Source organism: Rissa tridactyla, chromosome 3 (assembly GCF_028500815.1).
Source record: "Rissa tridactyla isolate bRisTri1 chromosome 3, bRisTri1.patW.cur.20221130, whole genome shotgun sequence".
NCBI lineage: Eukaryota > Metazoa > Chordata > Aves > Charadriiformes > Laridae > Rissa > Rissa tridactyla.
Genome location: NC_071468.1, coordinates 20,043,955 through 20,068,399, shown reverse-complemented (window position 1 = coordinate 20,068,399; position 24,445 = coordinate 20,043,955). Strand labels below are relative to the sequence as shown.

The following is a 24,445-nucleotide window of genomic DNA, read 5'->3' as shown; positions in this document are numbered from 1 at the left end:
TCAAATAGCCCGTGATTCTTGCTATTCATGGGACATAATCCCTCCATGGAGGGACAAACCACCAACATCCTTCCCACCCCCTTTAAAAAAAAAAAAAAGTATCCTGTGACTTATTATCCTTTAACGATTAACTCATTCCAATATATAAACAAACCATTGGTAACAATGCTCGAACAAGAGGAGCATGGAAATGTTGACTCATTTTGGGAGCCCATCCTTGCCTTTTCATTGCCTCTTGTTAAGTCTTTTGTGCACACCCAGGTAAATCATGCAAACAGCAGGGACCATGCTTTACAGGGAAAGCCTGTTCAGGTGCAGTAGAACTTGCAAGTGCTGCCCTCCTGTATTCTCAGGATACAAACTGGATGGGACAGTATCAGAAAGGTCTGAAATATGTTGATCTTTCTACTTCTGCGCATTACATTTCTGCTGTCTCCCCAGTGAAGTCAACTGTCAAGAAGTACTGGGAACAGATGTGCCTTCAGCTTCTAACAGAACAATCACATTTATGGAAGAAAATGCAATGGAATGTCTCTGCAGCATTATTCAAAATGCATCATTAGTTGTCAAGCTTCCAGTGGCTGAGACCACTTTTGCTTTTGCAGAAAGTGTGGCTTTAATTTTATTTTATTTATTTTTTCTTTTAACACTGTCAACTAGCCAATACTGAAAAAATATGCATATTCATGAATCGAGACACTATCAACCTGAGCTGGCTTTGTACAATTAAACTAACTGTAAGAGGTTTTTGCTAGGTGATAGATGTTTACAGCAAGAAACATGAAGGGAGCTGGAAATTTATGTATTTAGTTATAGCAAATGTCTTGCCTTAGAAAAATCCGTCCTACCTAACGACTTGGAAATATTTCCAGTACTGAGCACAACTAGCACAGTATTGACTCCATGGAGCTTAAGGAGCTGACGCTACACTTTTTACTTTGGTAATGAAATAACTGGCATTGAAATGATTTGCATGGAAACATAATGTTAGCAGTGGGGAAGCTACGCCTGATGAAGTAATCATCACTATCATCAGTAGCTTGTTTAATGTTTGTCACATCTAAAATACATCAACATTAAAAGGGGTTTGTACCAAAAAAAAAAAAAAAAAAAAAAAAGAGGCGAGTATGACAATGGAGTAGCTTTCTACCCTGAGGAAAATGAACTCAAATTGAAACAAAGTAGCTTCCTACCAACTCTCACTTACTGATAAAAACATCCACTACATTTTGTGTCAAAAGACTGAGTCAGGACTGATGAGTGCGACAGAACTGCATGGAAAAGGTGGTACCAATGGCTGGCAAAGCTTTTCCCTTTAATGATTACTTGATTCTCAAGTTTGCCTAGGAGGGGACAAAGGAAGTGATGAATTCTTCCTAAAATGGAGGGGTGGGGGGAGGGAGAGGAAATAAACTGACTCCAAATCAATAAGAGTATACTAAGTATATTAGTCTGCTCTGTGAGATGAGGTCACTCTGCTGACTTCAACCGCTTGCAGAGAGGGAGGTGGCAAGTAAAGCAGACCCCATCTATACAGGATGCTGGCAAACCCCGGTCTATACAACAGCAGAGTGAAAGGAGAGGGCAGGGGCAAAAGCCCATTAAACAGAAAGGAAAAGTTTTCTGTTCCTAGTGATCTCAGCTCTAAGAAAACTAACTATACTGGGACACCTGAACACAGCACTGAAATCTCAGACAATGGGAACATGCCCTGCAAACGGGAATATAGTGTTTTGTCTTTCAGAGATTGCAAGGTTGCTAGACTACTGCATTTACAACCAGTATTTTATAACATGCTTTAAGGAAAAGTGCCCAATCTAGAAGGATATTGAGAATCAGGGCAAACTGCTCTCACTCCTCCCTCCATCTTAGATTACAGGACACGGTACAGAAATGAAAAAGTATACTCAGCTGTCAGAGTACTAACTCTGAATGTTAAGGAAGTAAGAAAGAGTAAACTAAAATGCCTGCTGGTTTTACTGCTTCATATTTCACTTTGATAAAAGTGAGAGATGTTTTCACACAGTAATTTTAGAATGGTATTATGTAAGAGCTTTTATAATCCAAAGGAGTAAAATGTAAATGTTTGCCTCTGTGCCAATAATTACCCAAAGAAAATTAAACAAAGAAAAAGGAAAAAAAAAAGGGGGGGGGAGTATTTTGCTGTCTTAAAGCTGGGGGAAAAAATAGAAGGGCTTGTAATACAAATATGGTATCATTTTTAGATAGATTCCACATAGAACAGAGCATCATAAACATTTCAGAAAAAAGGTTTACATGGAAGCAATTCATACCTTTCATTGTGTGTATTCATTGGAAAATTACAACAGTTCTGAAAATTATTTTTCTTAGACACCACCTTTAAGCGACTGTCCCATCTGATAGAATAGCAAGTTCTGCAATATCTCTTACCTGCAAATCGTTCTCTCTTACTCTGTCAACAAAGCTACCTATATTCTTGGATCTTTCTCATATGTATAACTGGAGAGCAGTTCCATGATGGAGCCTTTGGCTGGTGGCCAATAATATGGTAGTTTGCATCTGTCATTGTTTGAAGTCCTGATGGTCCCTTATGTAATTAAAAATGTTTTTAACGACTGTCACCCCGTGGGGTTTAATTAAGGTTCAGTCCCTAATAGCCAGCAAGTGTAAGATACATATTTCTATTATAACCTGATCTCTAATTCAGTAGTCTACATGCATGCAGACATACTGTGATAGGCACCCACAGAAAATAATTACTGGTATCTTTCTTCTAGAGAGGTCTGGGTCACTCTAGATTTCTATTCCAATATAAAACTTACTAAGCAAAAGTAGGCAGGTAAGAAATCCCAAAGTTATTCTGTATGCTGGGACAAAGCTACCAGTAGGGTCTAGTGAAGACAGATAGAACCACATAGAGAGAAGACGATGCTTTGAAGCAATACCGAAAGAGCAGAAATATCTTAGAAAGCTTTTTGCAAAAAAAGCCAGAGAGAAGAAGGTAAATAAACTTTAAAACTATAGTAGCCAGAGAACAGTATCAAATCCAAGAGAAAGCAGTCAACATTAACTCCAGACAGCAGCCTTGGTAACAAGCGCTGGAATATATTTTAATCGCACTGCCTGAAGACTTGGCCGCAGTGTAGAAGCCCACTATAGCAGATGCTGTAAGACAGAAGAGAAGGGTACCTATCTCAGGTTTCACAAACAAAGGTTGCCTATTTGAGCCTATCTTTCTTACACCTGATGTGCCTTGATAGAGCCTTTTACTTCAGACCTGCGAAGCCTTTGAGACACCATGCTTAAAGGCAACAGTAATCAGGGGATTATTTCATATTCTGTTTACTGCCTTACAGTTACAAGCACAGACGAACAGAGAAATAAGCCTCCCCCCATTGTCAAGATAAACAACAGATCAAAGAAGAATTTAGACGCTGCCTTCAAATATAAAACAGAACGAGTTTACAAAAGTCATCTTTATACAATAAACTAATGTGATAGATCAGTCAGTAACTTAACTCGCTTGAGAGGAGAAATAATCATTTCGAAAACCTTGTCCTTTTATGGCTCAGATGGAAATTTTGTCCACTGTATTTCCACAGCCTAACCAACCCAGTGAGATCCTCTGCAGGGAAGGAGGCCAAAACATACAGTTTATATAATAACTAAGAAAAATTATTGCAGCTCATTTGCCGCTTTTTTCCTCATTCTTTTGATTTCTAATGCTAATTTACATCTCTGCAGGCTCTCCTCCGTTCGCCTACAACCAAAAAACCGAGGAGGCATTTCTGTCTTTTTACGAATACTCTTTCCACTCCTACTTCTGCATCATCACAGTCTTTCTTCCAAAATCTTACTCCCTCAGCAGCAAGTCATACATGCACACAGACAGACGCTGATCGTTATACAAGTCCCCTAGATGCCAGGCTTTCAACAAAGGAGAACTCTTCCCCTTTCCTTAAGGAAAGCATAGGAATCTATTAACCAGAGCCTCTCTTTTCAGCAAGAAAGCCAAATATGCTGAAGTTTCTGAATATAAAAATGACCAATCATCATTGCCATCTGCAAATAGAGGCATTTAGAAGTTTTACCCAATTAATGTGTAATTACTTAGTTAAGCTTAAAGATACCTAAGTTGCTACACCTAAACTACCGGTGTTTAGAATAAGAAGTTTCAGGGTCCACTAAAATTGACTATAATATTTCCATTGCATATCTACCAATGTTTATAACACAGTTCCTAATGAAACGTTTACCAAAGTTTGGGCACATCATCTTATTACCACTACAGCCTGGAATATTCCTAAGAGGCAGCCTGCACAACGTGAAATGAAGCTGGATTTTCCCAAAAGCAAACAGAAGCCACCAACCATTAACAGAAGATGAGGCCAAGAAACAAATAAGGTCTCTGAGGTGGAGAACTGATCGTTGCATGCCCTGAAACTTTCTGAATATCACTTAACTGTGGCCTCTTAATGGTTAGAGCTCTAACTCATCTCTTCCCCAAAAGTTTATTTTAGTATTTGTCTTTTTGGAAAAAATAACCTAAGGCCAGCAGTGCAGACAGATGGCATAGAAGCTTCTTGTATGTACTTATGGACCACAATTATTGAACTGAGGTGGCTTTGTCAGAACAAGCTATGAGGCAGGATTATCAAACTGTGACAAGTAATGGGAAATTCTACTGCAGAAGTACTGAAAAGTACAAATTCATAATTAGAAAAAGAAAAAAAAAAGATACTTTGATAAGTGGAGGTTCTTATTTTCAGCACTATGACTGCCAAGCAACTGAGAAAATGGCACGTGTGAGAGATGCTGCTCCTTCGGGCTCTTACAGCTCACTACATTATGTTTAGTGTATGGTTTAATCTATGTTTTCCCCTCTGTAAAAAAGGGAACTTCGAACGCTGCAGAAAGCCAGTGAAATTTTCCTACTTTGTTCATATAAAGAAATCACACAAGTGATTTCTTCAGCTCAGACTGGTTACAATAATCATTATTGCTACCTTTTCTAATACCCAGATGAGCTGCTCAGTTCCACTGCAGTATTTGTGAGAAGCAGCTTAGGAAATGTCACCAAACATGTATATTACTATATAAACCAACCTCAGTTCTGAGCCCACTGACATACTGCTATTCCACAATGAAAAAAAAATAATTTCTCCTCTGGTACAAGCATGTCAGTTAGAGCTCTGCACTCCGGCAGAGCAAAGAGCGCCAAGAATTCTCTACACTCAGAAGTACCTAGCATTAAGATTAGGTGTAGCACAAGGATAATTCATTTTGGAATACCTTCAATCAGAGTCACAAACATAGCAGGTAACTAAAGATGCTGGGCAGATTAACAAGACCTGCACTAAGGAGGGACACAGCTAACAGTCTGAATGTGTCGAGTACCACTGCAGTGACTATGAAAATGAAATGTCTCTGTATATCCCATTAGCTAGTTGCCAGCCACACACATTGCAACATACTATGGCATGAAAGTGGTTTTCTAATATTGTAATATGAAAACAACAACAACAAAACAAAATTCATGGAACTCAAAAGCTCACTCCTACACTCCTCTGAACTCAGACTCCTACAATAAGCTTCAGAAAAAGCAAAGATGAAAAGTGTTAGCCAGAGGAAGGACAACTGTAAAGTTACATCTAAAATTTGTGGAAGTAACTGTTCACTGTCTTTTAAAGAAAATTGCTGTATAACAGCAGATATCATCAGTACTCTTAAATGCTGGCCACCAACTGCTACAAGTCTTATCATAGGGACTCCCTTCCAGTCACACATGAAAAGTAGATCCAAGAGCAGGACTTCAATCTGACACAAGGAACACCTGTCCTTTACATACAGGTCTCTTTGAACACATCATCTAGATATTTTAAATATGAAGGAAGAGGCATATTGTTTCCCCTCATTCTTTGTTTTCCTCTCCTTTCCCTTCTCTATTTTTTACCTGGAACTGATCAGATGTACATGTGTTCATCTCTGGTGATACAGGAGGTGTCTGTCCTATTGAAGCTATTTTTTCTGCTGCAGATATTGGTTTCAAAGGTTCCTTGGTAGGCTCTAACATACCCTAAATAAATAAAGAAATACATTAAAAAAAATATCACATGCACACAGACACACACACATATATATTCCAAGAACTGCAGATGCAAAAAAATAGAAAACACACTACTAGGTAGTACTACCCTCAACTAGGGGCTGGGGGGTAATCATACATCTCTGGGACACTTTCAGTGAGGGGGACACAGAAGGAGATGGGGCAGGGGAGAGAATTATCCTGGTTCCTTAGGCCTAAGAAACATTTTAGAGCCAATAACATAAACCTAAGTGCTTAGCTGGAGCTTGCTTTCAACTTTCAATAGTGTAATTTAAGCTGGAGGAAACAGTTACTTGATAAGGTGACATTTCTCCTCCCAATTGTGTGTAGACTACTCCAGAAATATCAAATGTCCCATCAGAAAGGTGAAAGTACATTCATTTCATTTCAACAACTACGTAATTCAGAAGAAACAAGTCAAACTATTGGTTTGCAGAATGATACCACGAACAATAATTACTGACAGGGAAACAGATGCATTAAAAAGCATTAAGAAAATAATTAAAACTGCTTTTTTAATTTTAAACAAACAGTTCAAAGCTAAACAGCACTATGAAAAAACGTCTGAAATCCCTGGTGTTCCTGAATAAAACTGAGGGAGAGAAAGAGATCTACAGAAAGACCAAAGTTTGCACTGAGACATGGCAAACCCCCTCGGAAAAATAAAGTATGAGAAAAGAAATCCCCAAGTAAAACCACTGGATTTGCAACTAGCATATTTTAAAATAATTTTAGGAAGTCAGCCACCAACATCAGCTGTCCCACAGATGTTTCTACACCATGTTAGGGGAGCTCAGAATTTAACCACCAGTTAAATCAATTCTTTTGAACAGCAGAGAAACACACAAAGCAGTGTGGCAACAGAAAGCCGCAAGCCACTTTACTCCTGCCATCATCTCTATCCACCTTATAGTGTGCACAAGTATATAAAAAATTTAGGAGATAATTAATCAGCAACAACAATCCGTTGCAAAAAGTAACTGCACATGCTGTGTACAAACACAGTCTTGCTCACAAATATGTTACAGGATGAAAACAGCAATTGCTACGAGATGTTTTATGTCTCTGTGTCTGAATACCACGCTTACATGCAAAGAAGTGCATGGGCTGACCTTGACGCATCAAGGTCAAAAATAACAGCTCTAGAAACTGACTGTAGAAGTCACTCTACAAAATTAATCTACAGATTAAATTGGCTTAATATATACCAAAGAAAACTGTAATCCTTTAATATTCAATTTGTGAATTATCATATAAAAGCATATGTGTACGTGTGTTTATATATGTAGGTTTCCAGAAAGAAGAACATATTTGTTCTGCTCAGACTAGCAAAAATGGCATATCCTGTCTTCTGAATGTTTTTACTACCACAGACACTGAACAGAGTCTGAAATGCCAAATAGGAATTAAAGAATATCGGCTTAAGTGAAAACAGTTGATCTTACTGCACCAGGACACTTGAGTTTCCTTCAATGTACAGAAATCTAAATTACGCTTGTTATTTTTTATCTAGCATGGGGCAACACTATACTCGCTATACAATGCTTCTTGTATGCATTAATAGCTTAATATATATGGGTATGCTTTATTAATAAGCCAACGACACTGCAAAGCATTACCAGGCATCTCTCTTGACCTAGGAATATTGAGATGCAATCAAGTAATTAATAAACAGTCTGTCAGAGAAAGAGTTGCACAAAGAGTAATGCTCAAGAGTGCTGAGAAAGCTTCCTACGCACATTTCATGGAATACCATGACTATCTAGCAGTTCTTAACCTTCCTTTGAAGCATCTCTTAGCGCCAAGGCTTCCCACAACTGCTGAAGTGAACTGATGTTTTGATTAGTTTTGATGTTCCTTTGTCATTTTTGACAACTGTTTAACCATCTAGTTTCTTGTGTCAAGTTTTAGTGGACATTTTTTACATCTATACCTTATATTTAATCATTAAAATTCAACATGAAGAACTCATTGCTGCATATACATCAATACATTACTTCAATAATTTTTTCTTTTTTAGAAAATGTCTCAAACTGAGCTTGGAGTAGCTAGCCCACCTTATTAGATAAATAGCTTGCTCTATGAAATAAGTAAATTGATTTTTTTTTTATTTAAAATAAAGTATCCGCTTGCACACATAATGAAAATTGCGTATTTGATGATTGCTTTCTAGCATTTCAAGTGACACCTAAGCCACAACAGTACCTACAAAAATATCTTTCAGCATACCTGGCAGTTATCTTTGTTTTATATATTTCATTGTATAACGTTGTTGGAACTATAACAAAAAAATAACACTAAAAAAGCTTACCAGTCCTGCTGCATACATGGGTACTATAACAGGCTGTTTCTTGTTGCCTGTAAAGAGCTGATAAAACAACAACAAAAAAAATTTACTTAAGAGTTTCTGTGTCAGTGATGATAATATTTTTTCAATGTTACATAACTTGTAAGAGAATAATATCAGAGAATAAATACTATGTTAAATGTAACACCGTGGTTAAAAACTAATGCAACTTTTAATATTAACAGGGCTTATAAAAATTAAGTTGTCAGATGGTCTGTCATGAAAAGCCACATTTGGTGCAGCTATGCAATTAAGAGACAAGCATTCACACAGAAGGACTTCCACCTGATTCTACATTTAAAGCAGCTCCATTATTTAGAAAGCAAGTTTTATTGACAGACTCACAATATTTCTTGTGTCGATTCCCAAGGAGCACAAAAGCTTTTTGTTGCTGTGGGAGCCACCCCACTGGTATCTCAGTCCATATGCATCATGGATATCCTGCAGCTCTGTCCACACGTCCATCACTTCCCTATACAACCCATCATAAATCAAGTTATCAACGGGAAAAACAGCTTAGCAGCCTTGAATAATTATTCTAGTTTTTAATGCAAGCGACTTATTATACATTCCAATTAAACTTACACCCAAGCACAACACACGGGGAACTAAAACTGCACAGTGTTCCCAGAACAATTATAGTTCACACTTATTATTGGAAAATGATGTCCACAGCAGACAGGACGTGGTCATCACAGGAATAAATATAGCAATTTATATCAAGTCTAACTAAGAAGACATATTCTGATTAACTCAGAGACATCACTTAGAAGAAGATGATATGCTGCTAAGTTTATACGCTGAAATACTCTTGGTATATGCAGTCACTGAAAACAAGCATTCAGCTAGATGGCTAACTTTTACTCCTTAGTTTTTAAAAATGCTTGAAGCAAACAACTCATTTTGAATTACTGCTATATGTTTTAAGTTCCAAAGACGACACGTTTCTACTTCATTTTAAGTTTGTTGCATTGTGGCTTCTTACCCAGTATTTGCTAAAGTCTCCTCAGTTGTCACCTGCTTGTCACCTGCTTCCAACAAATGATTCAAGGAACTTATTTCTTCTTCAATTTCAAGAACAGGCATGGAAGGAAAACAGACTTCAAATATTCGTTCCAGACGACTTAGCAATGTTGTCTATATCAAAGAGAAAAATTCTTATGTCAAGTTTTGTTAACTGCTTTGAAATTATAAAAATAAGTGAAAATGGAAAACGATACGTAGTTGATACAAAGCTTCACTTACCACAAAATCTATAACTGTCAGAGGACCACAATATTTTTTTTATAAGCACCAAATACAGCCTGCTAGCTACTGAGAAACAGGAAGGATCTTGCCCTCTGCGAGGTGAGTCTTACAGAAGAGTTCAGAATAGTTCTTATCAGAATCACTCTTTGTTATAAATTAGCAGAAAAGACACACAATGAGTATAAAGCTACATTTACTTAAAAATGTCTTAAAGTCTCCAATTCTACACATCCTAAGGGTTTTACTGAACACATTTTTTCAGCAAGCTTGGTATTCAACATTATCTGAAATATGAACCAAAACCAGTATCATCTCACTTAATGATAATGCACTTCAATCCAAACTTCCCAAACTTCAGACATAACATTTATTCATGAGACAGCTTGACTTCTCACAAGATGTATGCAATTAAAAGTCTCACAAAACTCAGCCTGATGTGCAACATGCTCGCGGTGTGATCATAACACTGAAAATGCTAAGGAAAAACTATTTATAGTCCAAAGATGGCACATTTCCTAAAAACTGTTAGTATCAATGACTCAGATGTAGGATCATCCCCAGTTTCATTTGCTACAGTTCACATGAAAGTCAGGTATAATGCTGAAGAGCCATGACTAAGGCATTTAAACGTATTGTTTGTCAAAAAGTATTTGTAAGATTGGTTTTGTACTTCTCCAGACCAAAAAACTAAAGAAGAAAATGAATACCTTAATGCCTTACTTTCTTGCCCTAAAACCTATGTGTATTTTCATACATTAGAGTCTGTTTAATTTAAAGAAAATTACTTTCCTCCAAGCAATTTCCCTTTCCTGCCTTTCACAATTCAGACAGTTGATGCTGAATGCTGTGATCCTGCAGGGGTTAAAAGCCAACCTTGGGAATGTTTCTATCCTTGCCAAATAACAAAAAAATCCCCACTCAGTTTTATTGTGGCTGCATAAGAAGCCAGCTAGATAGCAACACAGTTTGCATAACCACAACTTTATCAATGTTACTCTTGTCTGACCTTCTTTCTGCTGCCTTACATTACAAGCTTGCAACAAGAGTATGTAAATAAAATAGAAGTTTTGCGGGAGGCCTACAGATCTATATTCTGGGGTTTTGAGAGACTAGGCAGGGTTTCCTGCTTCTCACAGGAGTTGCAACCATGTCTTGATGCTGCCATCACTTCAGTGTCCCTTGGGAGAAAGGAAACTCCAGCATCTGAGGAAGGCAGACAAGGTTCTTAAGTTCCATAACGCAGCAAATGTCTCCTCCTTTTTTTCCTCCTCCAGTGCCATGATCACTGCTGTTGGGTAGGGTAAGGTCTCAGCAATATAAAGAGCATATATTGGTACTAATGGTTTCCAGGCATTTCGGTTCCACAGCATGCACTGGAGAATGCTCTGATTCTTGCCGCTTGGGCCTCAGCAGCTGGATTTAGTATTAAAAATAATAAAATACCCCCAACTCTTAAACTACCTCCTGCCCCCACAAAAAGAACAAAAAAATCCCCCCCCCCTTTTTTTTTTTGGACAAACTTAGTAGGCTTTCTTCTTTTTAAGTTGTTCCCTTACATTTCTACCTCTTCTCTCTGTTATATTTACACATAGCCACAGAATTTCAATTTTATTATAGCTCTGTGAACTGTCTCAGACATCAGATGTACCACTGCCATGGAATATATTTCCCCCGCCAAGTTCAACGCGTTAACAACAGGTAATCAACAATCTCTTAACATGTATTAAAAAGTACCAATCGCAAGGTATGATCATAAAAATGAAATCAAAGCCTTTTTTTTCCCCAATATACTTGTTTTTAACAGCAGCACCCAAATTTCTCTCCTTGATAGGGGAAGGAGACACCAGCCCAGCACAAAAGGAGCACTTCCATCTCTCCAGTTTGGGAGTTCCACAACAGCCACCCTCCAACGCTCCGCTGCACTGCTGGGCGGCACCCAGCAGCTCCAAAAACCGCTTTTCTACTGGAGAAATAGAAAAGAAACTGAGTAGGCAAAAATGCCACAGCGTCTGCTAGCATAGCTATGCCAGCAGAGCCCTCCTGTGGAGATGCAGTATATTCCAGGAGCAAAACTGAATTTACAAACATAATCCTCAGAGATATTTTTTTTTGTTACAACTGAAATGATTTAAGGTTCAGAGAAGCAAGGCTGGTAGGTGGCAGTTCCATATTTTAATTAGACCAACTGATACAGCTGGGACAAACCTTTATGCACCAGAGTATCTGCTTCACAATTATAATCGTTATCTACAACATTTCTCATTTGAATTTTTATCTGAAAATTCGGCTTGTCTCAGTTAAGGAAACCACTGACCACGTACGTCAGAAACACAGTACAGGAAACGTAACACAGAGGCAAACACCACGTTTATCAGTCAGGATGACGAGTTGGGAACTGGGAACAAAGTCTGTTCAGTCTATTCTCCACATTCAACCACTAACTGCAAAAAGCAGGAAATTGAACTTGCTTAAAACATCAGCTCTTCAGTTTTGCTACCTGGGAAAGAAATGCCTGACAAGGACAGGCACCAGGTTCAGTTATTTGCAAAGCATAATGTCAAAATGCCATAGCAGTTATACTCTCAAAGGATCTGAATTACACAACATACCTGACTCTCACTTTTTTTCTTTTCCTCTTCATTACCTCTCTGATATACTCTGACCATAATGAGTCATTTTCTACAGTACATAATTTTCCTTCTAATCATCTCTTAATGCCCAATCATTTTGGACATACAGTAAATTACAATACTTGTCACATTACCTGTAGGCTGTTTTGTGTTTGTTGACCAGAACTAAGACACTAATTTACCTTTTTAGGAAGTAAAACTAAACAGCATTCCAGATTAAAGCCTGACGTTTCAGCATACAAAAGCACACTGTACTTAAGTTTTAAAACTTAATTTTGCCTACAGTATATCACTTGCCCTTATCGTACATGAACAGGTGATGCTTCATTTCTGTAATACAGCAAGAATACATATTCCCAGTGAAAAGGAAGAGGCAGACGAAAGGCACTGCATCATGAAAACAGCAAGGCATCATGTTTCTTGAAAAGGATCAACATTTGAGAACATGCTAGTGACTAAGAATATGCTTGCTTAGGTAATGAAAGAATTAACAGAAAGTCTCTAGGAACCAAGCAGCATCTCAGTCAGCACCCAATTTCAAATTTGAGCTCAAGAATTGTGCCAAAATTTCAGGAACAGTTTAATTATAGCATTCTTTACACTTCCTTTCGTCTTTTCTAAATTTCCAGAAATGCTCAGCCCTTATTTATATACGATAGAGAAGAATGGTTTCCATAGCAAACCACAGCAATTAATTCAGTGTGTACAAACGGACACAGGGACAAACGTACAGACACAGGGACAAACGTACAAACACACAGCTCCTAGGCAGTGGCAATGTCCCCAAAGGAAGCAGTTGAACTTGTTCTTCTAATTGGTAATGAAATCCTGCGGTCACAGCTCCCAGGTATAAAGGGCATTACCAAGATTTTTAAATTAGTGGAAGTGTCTGTCTTCTACAAACCTCAATCTATTGTTTGTACAAAACAGACTGTAAAAAAAATATTACTTCTGTCATAAACAGTAACACTACTGCATCTTTCAGGGTGAAAAATCCTGAAAAAAAAAAAAAAAGGGAAAAAGAAAACAAGAACTTTTCTCCACTTTTGATGTCACTAAAAGCATTTGATACCCAAGTGTTCTCCACTGCCATTTGAGAAGAGTAATTCTTGGCGGCACTCACTGAAGATGTGAATGAAGGCTACAGCTGCCATTCCAAAAATTAACAGTGATTCTCCAAACAGCGACAAACTCAAAGCCCCATAGTTTCTGTGACTGCATGTTTTGGGTAAACACTTAAGATATATGGTAATCACCACCTGAAACAATCCAAATATGAGAGATGTAACAGACTTTCAAGTGAGACTGATAAATTCTAATCCTGTGGTTATCTCCTTGGCAGTTAAATAGAGGGCAAGATCCAGCCCTCAGACCTGAAAGGCCAAAATACTTGGTTTACAGAATTTGTTTTTCCTCCTTTTCTCCACCACAAGACTATAGAACCTATGAACTCCTTCAAGACAGCAAATCTACATTGGCTACCAGGAACACTAAATCCTCCCCAGCTGCCTCCACCTGAACTCAACAGCGACAGGTCACTGCCTTTCTTCAGAGCTATGAAAAGAGGAGACACTAAAACTTGCCATAAAGACAACATACTTGGGCCACACTACAGAAGCAGTTGATACGAATTGCAGGTTTCACTGTAGCACTGCTGTAATGCTTCTTTGGGTGAAGTTTCAGGGAACTCTGTGTACAAGGGGGTGTAAAAAAAACCAACCCAACAGTCATCTTGCTTCTCTCCACTGTCCCCACCACACATGAGCTGCGGAGCAGACACAAGAGCTCACCCAGTGAGCTTCTCCTCAGGCTGGAAGCTGAAGAGTGGAGTGGCATTTTGTCCCTCCTTCCTCCCCGCTCTCCATGGGAGGGGACAACCCCATTTCTCAACACAATGCCTCATTTTCCCCACTGACGCTTACAGCTCACGGCATCTCTGCTCTGGCAGCTTTCAGAGGTGCTTTAAGAAGGGGAAAGACTCGAAAGCAGAGCACATTTTCAGCCCTCCTTTTCCTGCTGCCAGGAAAAAGGGCTATGGAGGAAGCATCACTCAAGCTCTGGGATGTTTGCATCTATCAAACTCAAAACTGGAAGACCTAAGAATAAATAAAACCAGTGTAATAGTTAAATTAGTGAGAGTATTTGGACATTCAAGTCTTATCTGATAGAAAAACATATGAAAGGAGACAGAAATGAGCATATGAAGGATCCAAGATGCTAGATGTATAATTTAGGAAAGGAATAAAGTCCATATGGACATGATTGGTTTCTAGTTAGAATTCAGAAGCTGAATGAAGGCTCTCAAAAAACCAGCAGAACAAAGCTCAGGGACCAGAAGCCAAGAAAAGAAACTGATTAACTAGAGATTTTTTTATTATTATTTATTTATTTTAAATCATGAACCCACTGCTCTGGAGAGTGCCTAGCGCAGGTCTTTATGACCATTTAACAAAGTAGAGCAGAGATTAAATGAGAAACCCCCTTTGCTGCATTTTCTAACAACCAAACCATATTTTCCAGCAACACATTTGCCTGTGAGGAGCTAAGTCACCATATACTTTCTGTACCGTCACCATAGGTGTGTGTGCAGGGGGTTGGGTGGTTTGTTTTGGTGTTTGTTTGTTTTGGTTTTTTTTTTGGGGCGGGGGGGGGGGGGGGGGTTGGTTCTGTTAGGTTTTGGGGACTAGTTTGTTTTTTGGTTTGGTTTTTTTAAGAGCTAAACTACATGATATTAACACAGGGGGAGCTGAGAAACTGATTTCAATGGATGCAACTCACCCTGGGGAACACACCCCTCAGCTTCAGTGGGTCTCAACATCTTTTGGGCTCAAGCATTGAACACAGCTGAACAGTTAACAATAGTAGCAGTAAACAACGGTAAACAAACAAATCACTAAGTTCCTAGTTAAATGGGAGCAGCTTTTTTTCTTTATGGACTGCTTAAACTAAGAATCAATTTCCCTTCCACATAGCAAAAATGTCTTTCTTTCTCTGCTGTGCAGGCTCTGCTCAGCAAAGAGAACACCTTCTCAAAAATAATGAGAGAAGAACTGCAGGCAGAAAAACCCTGAAGTGAAAAAAAAAAAAGAAGCAATGCCTACAAGAACACTGGTTTAACTTCTCATGATTCAAATGTGATGGCTTTTCTCCGCACCCGCCCCCAAAAAGCAGATAAATTTAAGATGGAGCTATATGTTTCTTAGAGGTAAAAACCAGAATTATTAAATTTTTATTACCACGGGTAATTTATAATAGAAACACTGGTCCTAAACTGAGATTTACAAGCCAGGAAGAGGATGCCACAAGAGCTAAAAAAAAACACCTCACCAACACAAAATGAAGAGTAAGATTTTTATTACATAATTTAAAGAACTAAAGAAGGCAAGGATAGTCCTCAATATCCCAAAAACATTTTTAAACAGTAACTGTAAAGGCCTTGAGCTCAACTGCAAAGGAAATCTGAAAATTTAGTAGCTTGAGAAAGAAGAATAATACTTCTCTGCTCTTTTTACTACTTGATATAAGAGAGTTATAAACTGTAGGGAAGTTCAGTGTAGAAACATGAAGCTGTCTCCCTCCTTCTTGCTGGAAGGCGTGCACACTTATTCTCCCTCAGCTGAAGAATGTACGATATCTTGCATCTTCCATGAGGGCAAAGTAAAGTTTAACAGCTATTTATATCTAGACTACACAAAGATTGCCTCCCATTTCGGTTGGACATGTTACTATTATTTAGAGGTGGTGTACTAACTCTCCAGTCAGGCTCTGAAAATTAGTATAGTGGACAAAACTTATGTGTAGAAGATGGAAGATGATTTTGATCTCTGGTATATAAACAGAAATGCTAAAACAACCCCCTCCCAAACTATTTTCTTTTGTAAGATCCCCTTAACCAGCCTGTTCTGAAATACAATATTTCTGAAATACAATGTTTCTGAAGTTCTGAACATTTTGAAATACAATGTTTCTGAAATACCCCAATTATGGGCTACTAATAATGGTATGGGTTTTACTGTAATTTAGCTGCACATACTTAAGAACTGTGCTATGGACTTAAAAAACCCAACCTTTCCAGACAGATATATTTACACTGCAAGTTGTTACCCAACTGTCTGAACTTAATTTAGCCAACACTATCTTCATTTATCTTAGTGAACTGGGAGGCTGAAGTCTTTACGGTCATAATTACTTTTTTCCAAGAGGATGACTTCATTCATCGCCGAAGACAAAGTACTCTCCAAGTGACAGGGTTTTCTTTGTCTTGATGCATACTTGTGGCTTAGTAACTGTACATCACCCACACTGTATGATTAATCTGAAGAGGTAGAGCCCACGTGCACAGGCTCTCTAATCAGCAGAGAATTTAAATCCCATGTTGAGGACTGTTCAGGCTTCCCTTCCTCACTTTCCAGTATTTGTTAATTTTTAAGACTTTTGGCCTTACAATCAAGCCGCTATCCATCTCCTCCTCCTCCTCTAGAGATGCCTTTACTTCTTGAACACAGCTAGGCACAGCCGTATTACCCACCTATGTGATTACCATAGGTAACAACTGCTCTTGTGCTTTGCTGCCTAAGTCCTATGTATATTCCTAATGCACAATACAGCAGAGTAACCCCCTCAGCTGACTAATGTTCAACACTATCTCACAGGAATAGCAGTGCTACGAGCCTTATATTCCTTATAAACATAACTTAGTTGTGTGTTATGTCACCACGTAAAGGGGATTAATGCATAAGGCACAGTGCAGGTTCGCTCAAAACTTGTCAGATCAAAGAGTTCACCCACCACCACATCCTAAATCAGTTTTAGTGAACACAAAGGCACATCTATATCTAATGCAAACCTGCAGCTATACTGAAACTAACTACTATGTATTTTTCAGCTGAAACAGACATTAAATAATTAAAGTATACTGTAGTATTAATATGGGTTCAAAGAACAATTTGTGTACCTGTGCCCCTCAGCCTTTGAGGCTGGAACCTTTTCTAAGGGGTTACAAATTCTTTCAGTAGTTGTAACTGAATATCATATACCATGTCCTTTTTCTTCCTTCCTCCACTCAACACCACTGAATAGAAGAGGTCAGCATCTTACAAATCCTACATTTCAGATCATATGCAGGATTCAGAGAGCCTAAGACCAAAGGCAAAGGAGAAAAGACATAATGATCTTTTTGCCACTACATGTCACTATATCAGGTCATTTCTGTGACCTTTTACCTCTTTCTTCTTTCATAGTCTATATTTTGTAAGAAAAAAACGGATTTATTAGTTGAATTCTATAAGAGTCTAATTTTTAATTAAACATTATACCAAATCCACAATCTTTAAAACAGTTTGCCTGACTGTTTACAGTTTATATTATGATCAAGATCACATTCAGAAAGCACAAAATTTTGCTGCTGCCTCCATATCCAGAATACACAAACTAAGGAAACAGAAAGGAAAATATACAGAGACCATTGGCAGGGGAATTTGAGCAACTGGTAAATAACTTTCATGCTGCATTCTGGATGGACGAAAATTGCCATATATGTAATTGCCACATTTAAACAGTAGTGCTGCTGGCTAAGTATAGAAAAGCAGAAATCTGCAGAGTAAAGAATTACATTAGGGTCATTCTGTTTATACACCATTCGAAATTATTTCATTACCACATTACAGTGACTCCCCTAGTCTCAACATTACAGATCAAGTGTACACAGTATCTTGTAAATGATCCCAGTTCACCTTTAGCCTATGCTGAGGTCTCTGTTTTCACACTTAAGTATCTAACAGACACAGTATTTCTCTCTTGCACAGCCTGCTCACTTTAAGTTGCTACAGCGACTGTTTTTTAGATCTGCCAGCAATACATTGATGCAAGCGGTCTACTCCTCCTTACCCTTTTTTGGTCAGGGTAACAAAACACTTTGTCCACTTACCTCTCCCTAGCTTTATTTTGCATGCAAGTGTTTCTGCTTTTGCCTCAAACAGCTCCAGAACTCAGCTTTAATACATGGTAAACAGAAGATCAGCAAATACTTTAAAATGCTGTATTTTGTGGTTTGACCTCAGTGACATCATCTTAATTGAAAGTAAGGAAGCCAATAAAAATCTGAGTTTAATGTTACTAAGATTCTGCACTCAAAGTACTGGGACTCTCTGCTGGCTCATGTTGACTCAACTAATCTCAATGTTTCTAATTGCAATTTACTAAACTGTGGCTCAATGGATTAAAAACAGAATTACTACTTAACATTGAAACAAAGTTTTTTTTTTAAATATAAAAAGGTTTCAATAGATCCTTCCAGAACTTAAACCACTTACAGAACATAAAGTGAGTTTTGAAAATGCGTAACTATTGTTTTAAGAGTTAGCTGAAAAAAAATAATAATGTAGCAACTAACAGTCATTGCAAGGCTAAGGAAACTATTGCAACAGAGAAAACATATCCAGCTTAACTTCCTCTACAGCTTATTTGTGTAAAACATTCTTTGAGTTGTACTTCCTCACTGGCAGGGGAGGCAGAACATCACTTTATATACAAACAGTCAAAACTGGCTGTAGCATCAAGACAAGGAATAAAAAAAATATGTTTTAAGTCTTAAAACTTGCTTTACGATCTAACCAAACTACCGTATGACTTAATGACAGATCACTGAAGAACTTCCATTGTAACTTGGCTGTTATCTTTTGTTCAGGCAGAATTATGGGAGGGGAAAAAAAATAATTACAGAACTTCTGAATGTTCTGCTTTTATAAACATCTACATTCAGAATTGTTTTTTATTGAAACACCATCATAAAATTATGGAAAATTCTAAGCAAAAATAAATGTCTGAAACCTTCAGACTATCAATTAGCAGCACGATTAACTAGAAAAATGGATGATTTACTAGAATCACCTCCCCACCCCATTTCTTTGTCAGATTCTTTCAAGTGGCAACAGGAACAGTTTAGATTAATTGCACTAATGACCTTAATACTCTCCAATTTCATGGGTGAGTGACCAACAGAACAGGTAACAATAGATTCGTGCTTTCAGCTTGAGAAACAGACCCATGCATTCAGGTGATGATGAGCAAGGTTTTGCACAGGCACAAAAATGCACCTGCAGGTTCACTTCCGAGTCTTTTTTTGGGTCATAAAGCCAGTTTGAAATTTGGCATGTTAATCACTGCACAAAACAGTAAGAAGTATGTGTCAGGAGCTGAGGCTCACACCTTTTAATGTGACAAGAAATCAGAGCTGAGCCCCAAAAGCTCCATTCCATTTGCTGACACATGCAAAGCTCCAGCTGGCACAACTTTCTTCTGAAAAGCCATTTCACCTGTCACTGGTAGGAAATGAAAAGAGGGAGGGCTGTCACCAAGCCTACACAAGGTCCTGGAAGAAAGAATTTACCTCATTTCCTTAGACTGACAGAGAAGATCCAAACCTTTTAGACACATGTTACTACTAATACCCTTTATTGCTGGTGTTGTTGCACATTTCAAAAAGACAGAGCATATTCTGAACTACTTACATGGGATGACATGATTAAAAAGCAGCAGTGAAGAGAATTTAAAAATCAATTTGTTGCTCTGAATCTTCTAAAAGTAGTATTAAAAATTATCTATGTATAAACAGGCACATATCTTAAAGATGACTGGTGAGAAGACTTTGGAAGGAATTGATTAAGAATTAACACATACTTAGCCACTAAAGTAGAAACACTAGGGTGTGGGGGTAAAAAAGTAAACCTATGTGCTTCACCCTCCCCAAAACTCCAGATTAGAACTAGGCATTAGCTTTAAGAAATCACAGTGCTATTTTTGTGATGCTGCTATAACATGGAGCTTCCCACAATTAATGTATAACTGAGACTTATTTTTAAATAACTTTTAAATGGTTAACTTCCCAGGAGCTGGAATACCAGGGACAGAACTTTATCATGCTCTCTGCTCTAAGCAAATGAGTGCAGCGAGTTACAAGTTGTCATCACTTTAAATCAGATTTTGAAAACACGAGAGAGAATGATCGTGAAACGTTCTGGGAACCAGTAATCTCAGCTTCCAGTCACACCACTATTTTATGAAAAGGCAACATCAGAGCGCCCGCCCCCCGCAAAAGGCAGTAAACTATGAAGCAAAGGAAGAATTATCACAGACACTGAGATGTTTGACGGCTCATTCCTTTGATCAGTTTATGTAAAGGACTGCATATAATCATCAAAACATACAAGTTTTGCATACAAGTTCCGGCATACCCCACTCATTTTTCTACGGGAAATAGCACTACAAAAGATACAAGATGCAAACACAGCATACAATTTCACACCAGCCCGTCTCACCCACAAGACAAAGAAAGACTAGCCAAACATTTGTTGTATGCAGAAGCAGGAACCAGGAAGAAGTGTATGCACAACAGCAGAACAAGACTGAATGAGATCAAGAACATCCTTACCTGAACTGAAAGTGCTGGCTCTTGAGATTGCTTACTGGCAGTTCCTTGGAAAGATGCTAAAGCAAAACTGTCAGTCTTGTGTAATACTGGACCATCAATCCTGGCAGACACGTCTGTCCTATGTGACTGCCACGTCTCTTTTCTGTGATGAGATTCACCAGCTTGCTCGTCTCCAAAGGCAGCCCAAGAACAGCTGTCTTTTTGTTCATCTTCAAAAGCATTCCAGTCTGTAGCCTGGTTACAACCTGCTGAACTGAAGTCCGCAAAGTCATCAGAGTCCTGAAAAGCAACACTATCATCTTGAGGTTTTGGCACTGAATCAAAGTCTCCAAATTCACTATCATCACCATTTTCTACCTCAGTAGTATGCTCAAAGTCTAAGCGTGAAGTTTTACTGGTAGTAACACATTCTAAAGTGTCATCAGTCTGATTTACTTCAGCTTGATCTAACCTTGCTGGCTGCTGAGAAACAGTACTTGTGTCCCTGAATTCACCAAATTCATCATTAGGTTCGCTAATATGTGCGGGATGTTCGGAAGCTCCTTCTGAATCTAGGGCATTTATTGATTCTTGAGTATTAATGAAGTTGGGAGATGCACTGCTGACTGAACCAAAATCACCAAAATCATCATGCGCATCACTGCAAGCTACAACTTCAGTACTACTTGCACCATTCTTAAGATCTTCAGAATCGCCCAATTTTTCTCCTGCAAGACAGCTTAGGCTTTGGATTTTATCAACCTTGATGTCCTCTGTTCCCGAAGAGTCATCAGGCCTAGTAAAATTTTTGCCATTCTCTACACCATGTTGTCTTCTCCTCCCACTGCGTTCTCCATTTTCAGTAGTGCATATTGAACTTCCAGTTGTCTGAGACGTACTAGAAATCGCAAATTCATTATCTTCCAGTGCTGAGGGACCCTGTTCACAACTGATTTCTGAAATGCGAACCTCTTCTTCAATAAGAGTTACTCTGTTTATCCTGTTGTTCTCCTGAATGCTCAGAGAGTCTCTTTCATTAAGAACACTGCATGTTGTGGGTCCTGTTCCCGCTAAATGGATTGGGGTTTTGTTTGAGAACGTAGCAAAATCTGCAAAGTCTTCACCTGAGCTAGGCATTGAGTTCAAATTTTGCTCAGTACTATGGACGCTAACAGTTTTCAGTCCCTTTGAGTCACTGATACTGTCTAGATCTTCTGTTCCCTGAGGATTTACAGGGTCCGACGCTGCAAATCCGTTTGTTAGAATCTCTAGACATGGAAGTTTCTCACCATTACAAGCATCTATTTGCTCATCCTGGCTCTCAACTGCTATACTAGTTCTAACCACACGAGAAGAAAAACCCTCTGATTTCCCAGTGTTGTCTCTTTGTTCCCCTCTTTTGTTTATTTCTTCTAAAGCAGTACCTGAAGTTCTAAACTTAGATTTTTCTTGGCTGGTACTAGTAGCCGACGTATCAGAAAGTTCCTTACTAAGAGTAGGAAGCTCTGCAAGGCAGTCTTTATCTTTAACATTTTTGACAGATGTGAAAGTTGCAATGCTAGCTACATTGTCAGAATAATCATGAAGTGGGATGAAATGATTTGTGGGTATAAACTCTTCCTTTGGATGACCATAGTCTGGTGTATCAAAATCAGCAAAAGCTACACCAGCAGTGCTTACACCAGAAAATCCTCCAAATTCTCCAAATTCATCATCTTCATCATCATCGGCTCCATTGTCCAGTGGTGGAGGGGATGAGGAGTACATTCGAATAATATCTGGTTCCATTGTTTAGTTCCACTTCAAAGTTAATGTATTTCTGTAATAGGGAAAAAAAGAGAAGTTTATTAGAATTTGGCTAGCTTTTGTCATCTCATACGTTTTGTTTTTACTGTGAAAGAAACATTCCCCAAACCCATTTTCTAACCAATTCTTTTGTTTTAGAAGTCACAGAGAATCTACTGGGGACAGTTCAAGTCTCTTGTAAACTACTACATGATCATCTTCTCAGCAGTCAGTGCTGAAATGCCAGAACACAAAACATATCTGTCTTAAGCTGTTGTGCAATACGCTGACGCGACTAAGCTCAGTTTTAACCCCTTGGTTCTCTACCTCCCATCACCAGCAATTCATAAAATAGCCAGTGATCCTGGTCCATCATTTGCCCCACTCAGCTCACTGACTGTGTGACAGTAATTAAGCCACTTAATGGACTATACCACAACAATCATGTATGTAAGGCACCTTCAGTAGCGTCAAAGATTTCAAAAGATGCTTCCATAACCTTTGAAACTGTGAAGGAGTGGAGGAAGGAACTGCTGTTATAATCATAGAATCGTCTAGGTTGGAAGGGACCTAAGAGATCATTGAGTCCAACCATTAACCTAGCACTGCCAAAACCACCACTAACCCATGTCCCTCAGCACCATGTCTACCTGTCTTTTAAATACCTCCAGGGATGGTCATTCAACCATGTCCCTGTACAGCCTGTTCCAATGCTTGATAACCCTTTTGGTGAAGAAATGTTTCCTAATATCCAATCTAAACCTCCCCTGTGGCAACTTGAAGCCATTTCCTCTTGTCCTATTGTTTGTTAATCGCTAGCTAGGATCCACTGCCCTGCTGTTTAAGTTTCTCTCTACCAATTCATGGGTCTCTGTTAGGTCTCCCTGTTGTTTGGATTTCATAACTGCGAGCCAATACGCTGTCTCCACAGCTGCTGCCATGTATTACAAACTGCCAGTTGGGAAAAAACATTATAAACATCAGCAAAGCCTAGAGCAAAACAAACTTCTTCAACAAAGCTTATTCTCAAAAGCAGAATGGAGCAAGATTATCCATAAAATATTTAAATGCAAATCACTAAATCGGGGGGGGGGCGGGTAGAAAAGAGAAGAAAGTAGTCCCATGGCCTAGATAGAAACAGATTAAGGACTCTGTCTTAACATTGCAAACCATTACAGTAACAGCAAGGTACAGATGGAAAATTTTCTGTCCTAAAGAGTGATCTTGATTTTTTTCAATATCGTGTGTGATTAATGAAGCAGTAACTACTACTATTTACAGATTCACAATTGTACACATCACTAATTCATAGCTTAAAGCCAGAGCTACAACCAAGTTTCCATTTCCAATGACACTTGTCATGAATAAATTGTAACAACATACTAAGCATTATCTACAGAGAGTTGAAACAACCTATACATATTAGCAAATATTCGAATTTCTAACCTGCAGAATAAGTGCAGACTTTACAATACTAGTTCTGAAACACAGACAAAACATGATCCTTAATTCCAACAGCTTTAGCAAAGGACTTTGTACAGGCACCTAAACAGCAGCACACACAGGGTATAGTAACAACAAGCTCTGCAGTTCTTCTCAAGCATGACATGCCACAGCGCTTGAGCCAAACAACTCTTGGTATTTGCCAGGAAGGTCTGGTATCTTTAAGGTGACTAACATAGCTACAATTTTTTGTAAAAAGGTTATTTTGCAGTTACAAAAGAACATCATGCTTATCAGATGAAAACATGAAGTAATTTGTAACATCACATGCAAACTGAAGAAGACTGCAAAAGAATTTTGTTTAGAATAAAGAGTAAGTTGTCAACAAGCTCCCACATACGCTTACTCAGCACCAGCTGCTTAAGAAGGTATTTGAGAGAAGAGCTTCACTCTCTTATCTCAGAGGCCTCATCTCTCAAGAGCACTCTCCCTTTTAC

General features: G+C 38.5%; 1 protein-coding gene across 6 annotated transcripts in view; it reads right to left on the bottom strand.

Annotated features, from left to right (window-relative positions):
- AFTPH (aftiphilin) overlaps nt 1-24,445 on the bottom strand; it is a 47,985-nt gene that overhangs the window by 13,457 nt on the left and 10,083 nt on the right. For 5 of the 6 annotated variants that reach the window (XR_008465743.1, XM_054197122.1, XM_054197123.1 and 2 more), the window contains exons 2-6: nt 20,742-22,539; nt 9,421-9,572; nt 8,781-8,907; nt 8,400-8,456; nt 5,936-6,058 (exon numbers count right to left, since the gene is read on the bottom strand). Coding sequence is in view for 5 of the 6 variants with exons in the window: in XM_054197122.1 (XP_054053097.1) it covers nt 5,936-6,058; nt 8,400-8,456; nt 8,781-8,907; nt 9,421-9,572; nt 20,742-22,508 (2,226 nt within the window). In the remaining variant the exon portion in view is untranslated. The remainder of the gene's footprint in view (nt 1-5,935; nt 6,059-8,399; nt 8,457-8,780; nt 8,908-9,420; nt 9,573-20,741; nt 22,540-24,445) is intronic. The other variant, XM_054197126.1, reaches the window with a different exon arrangement.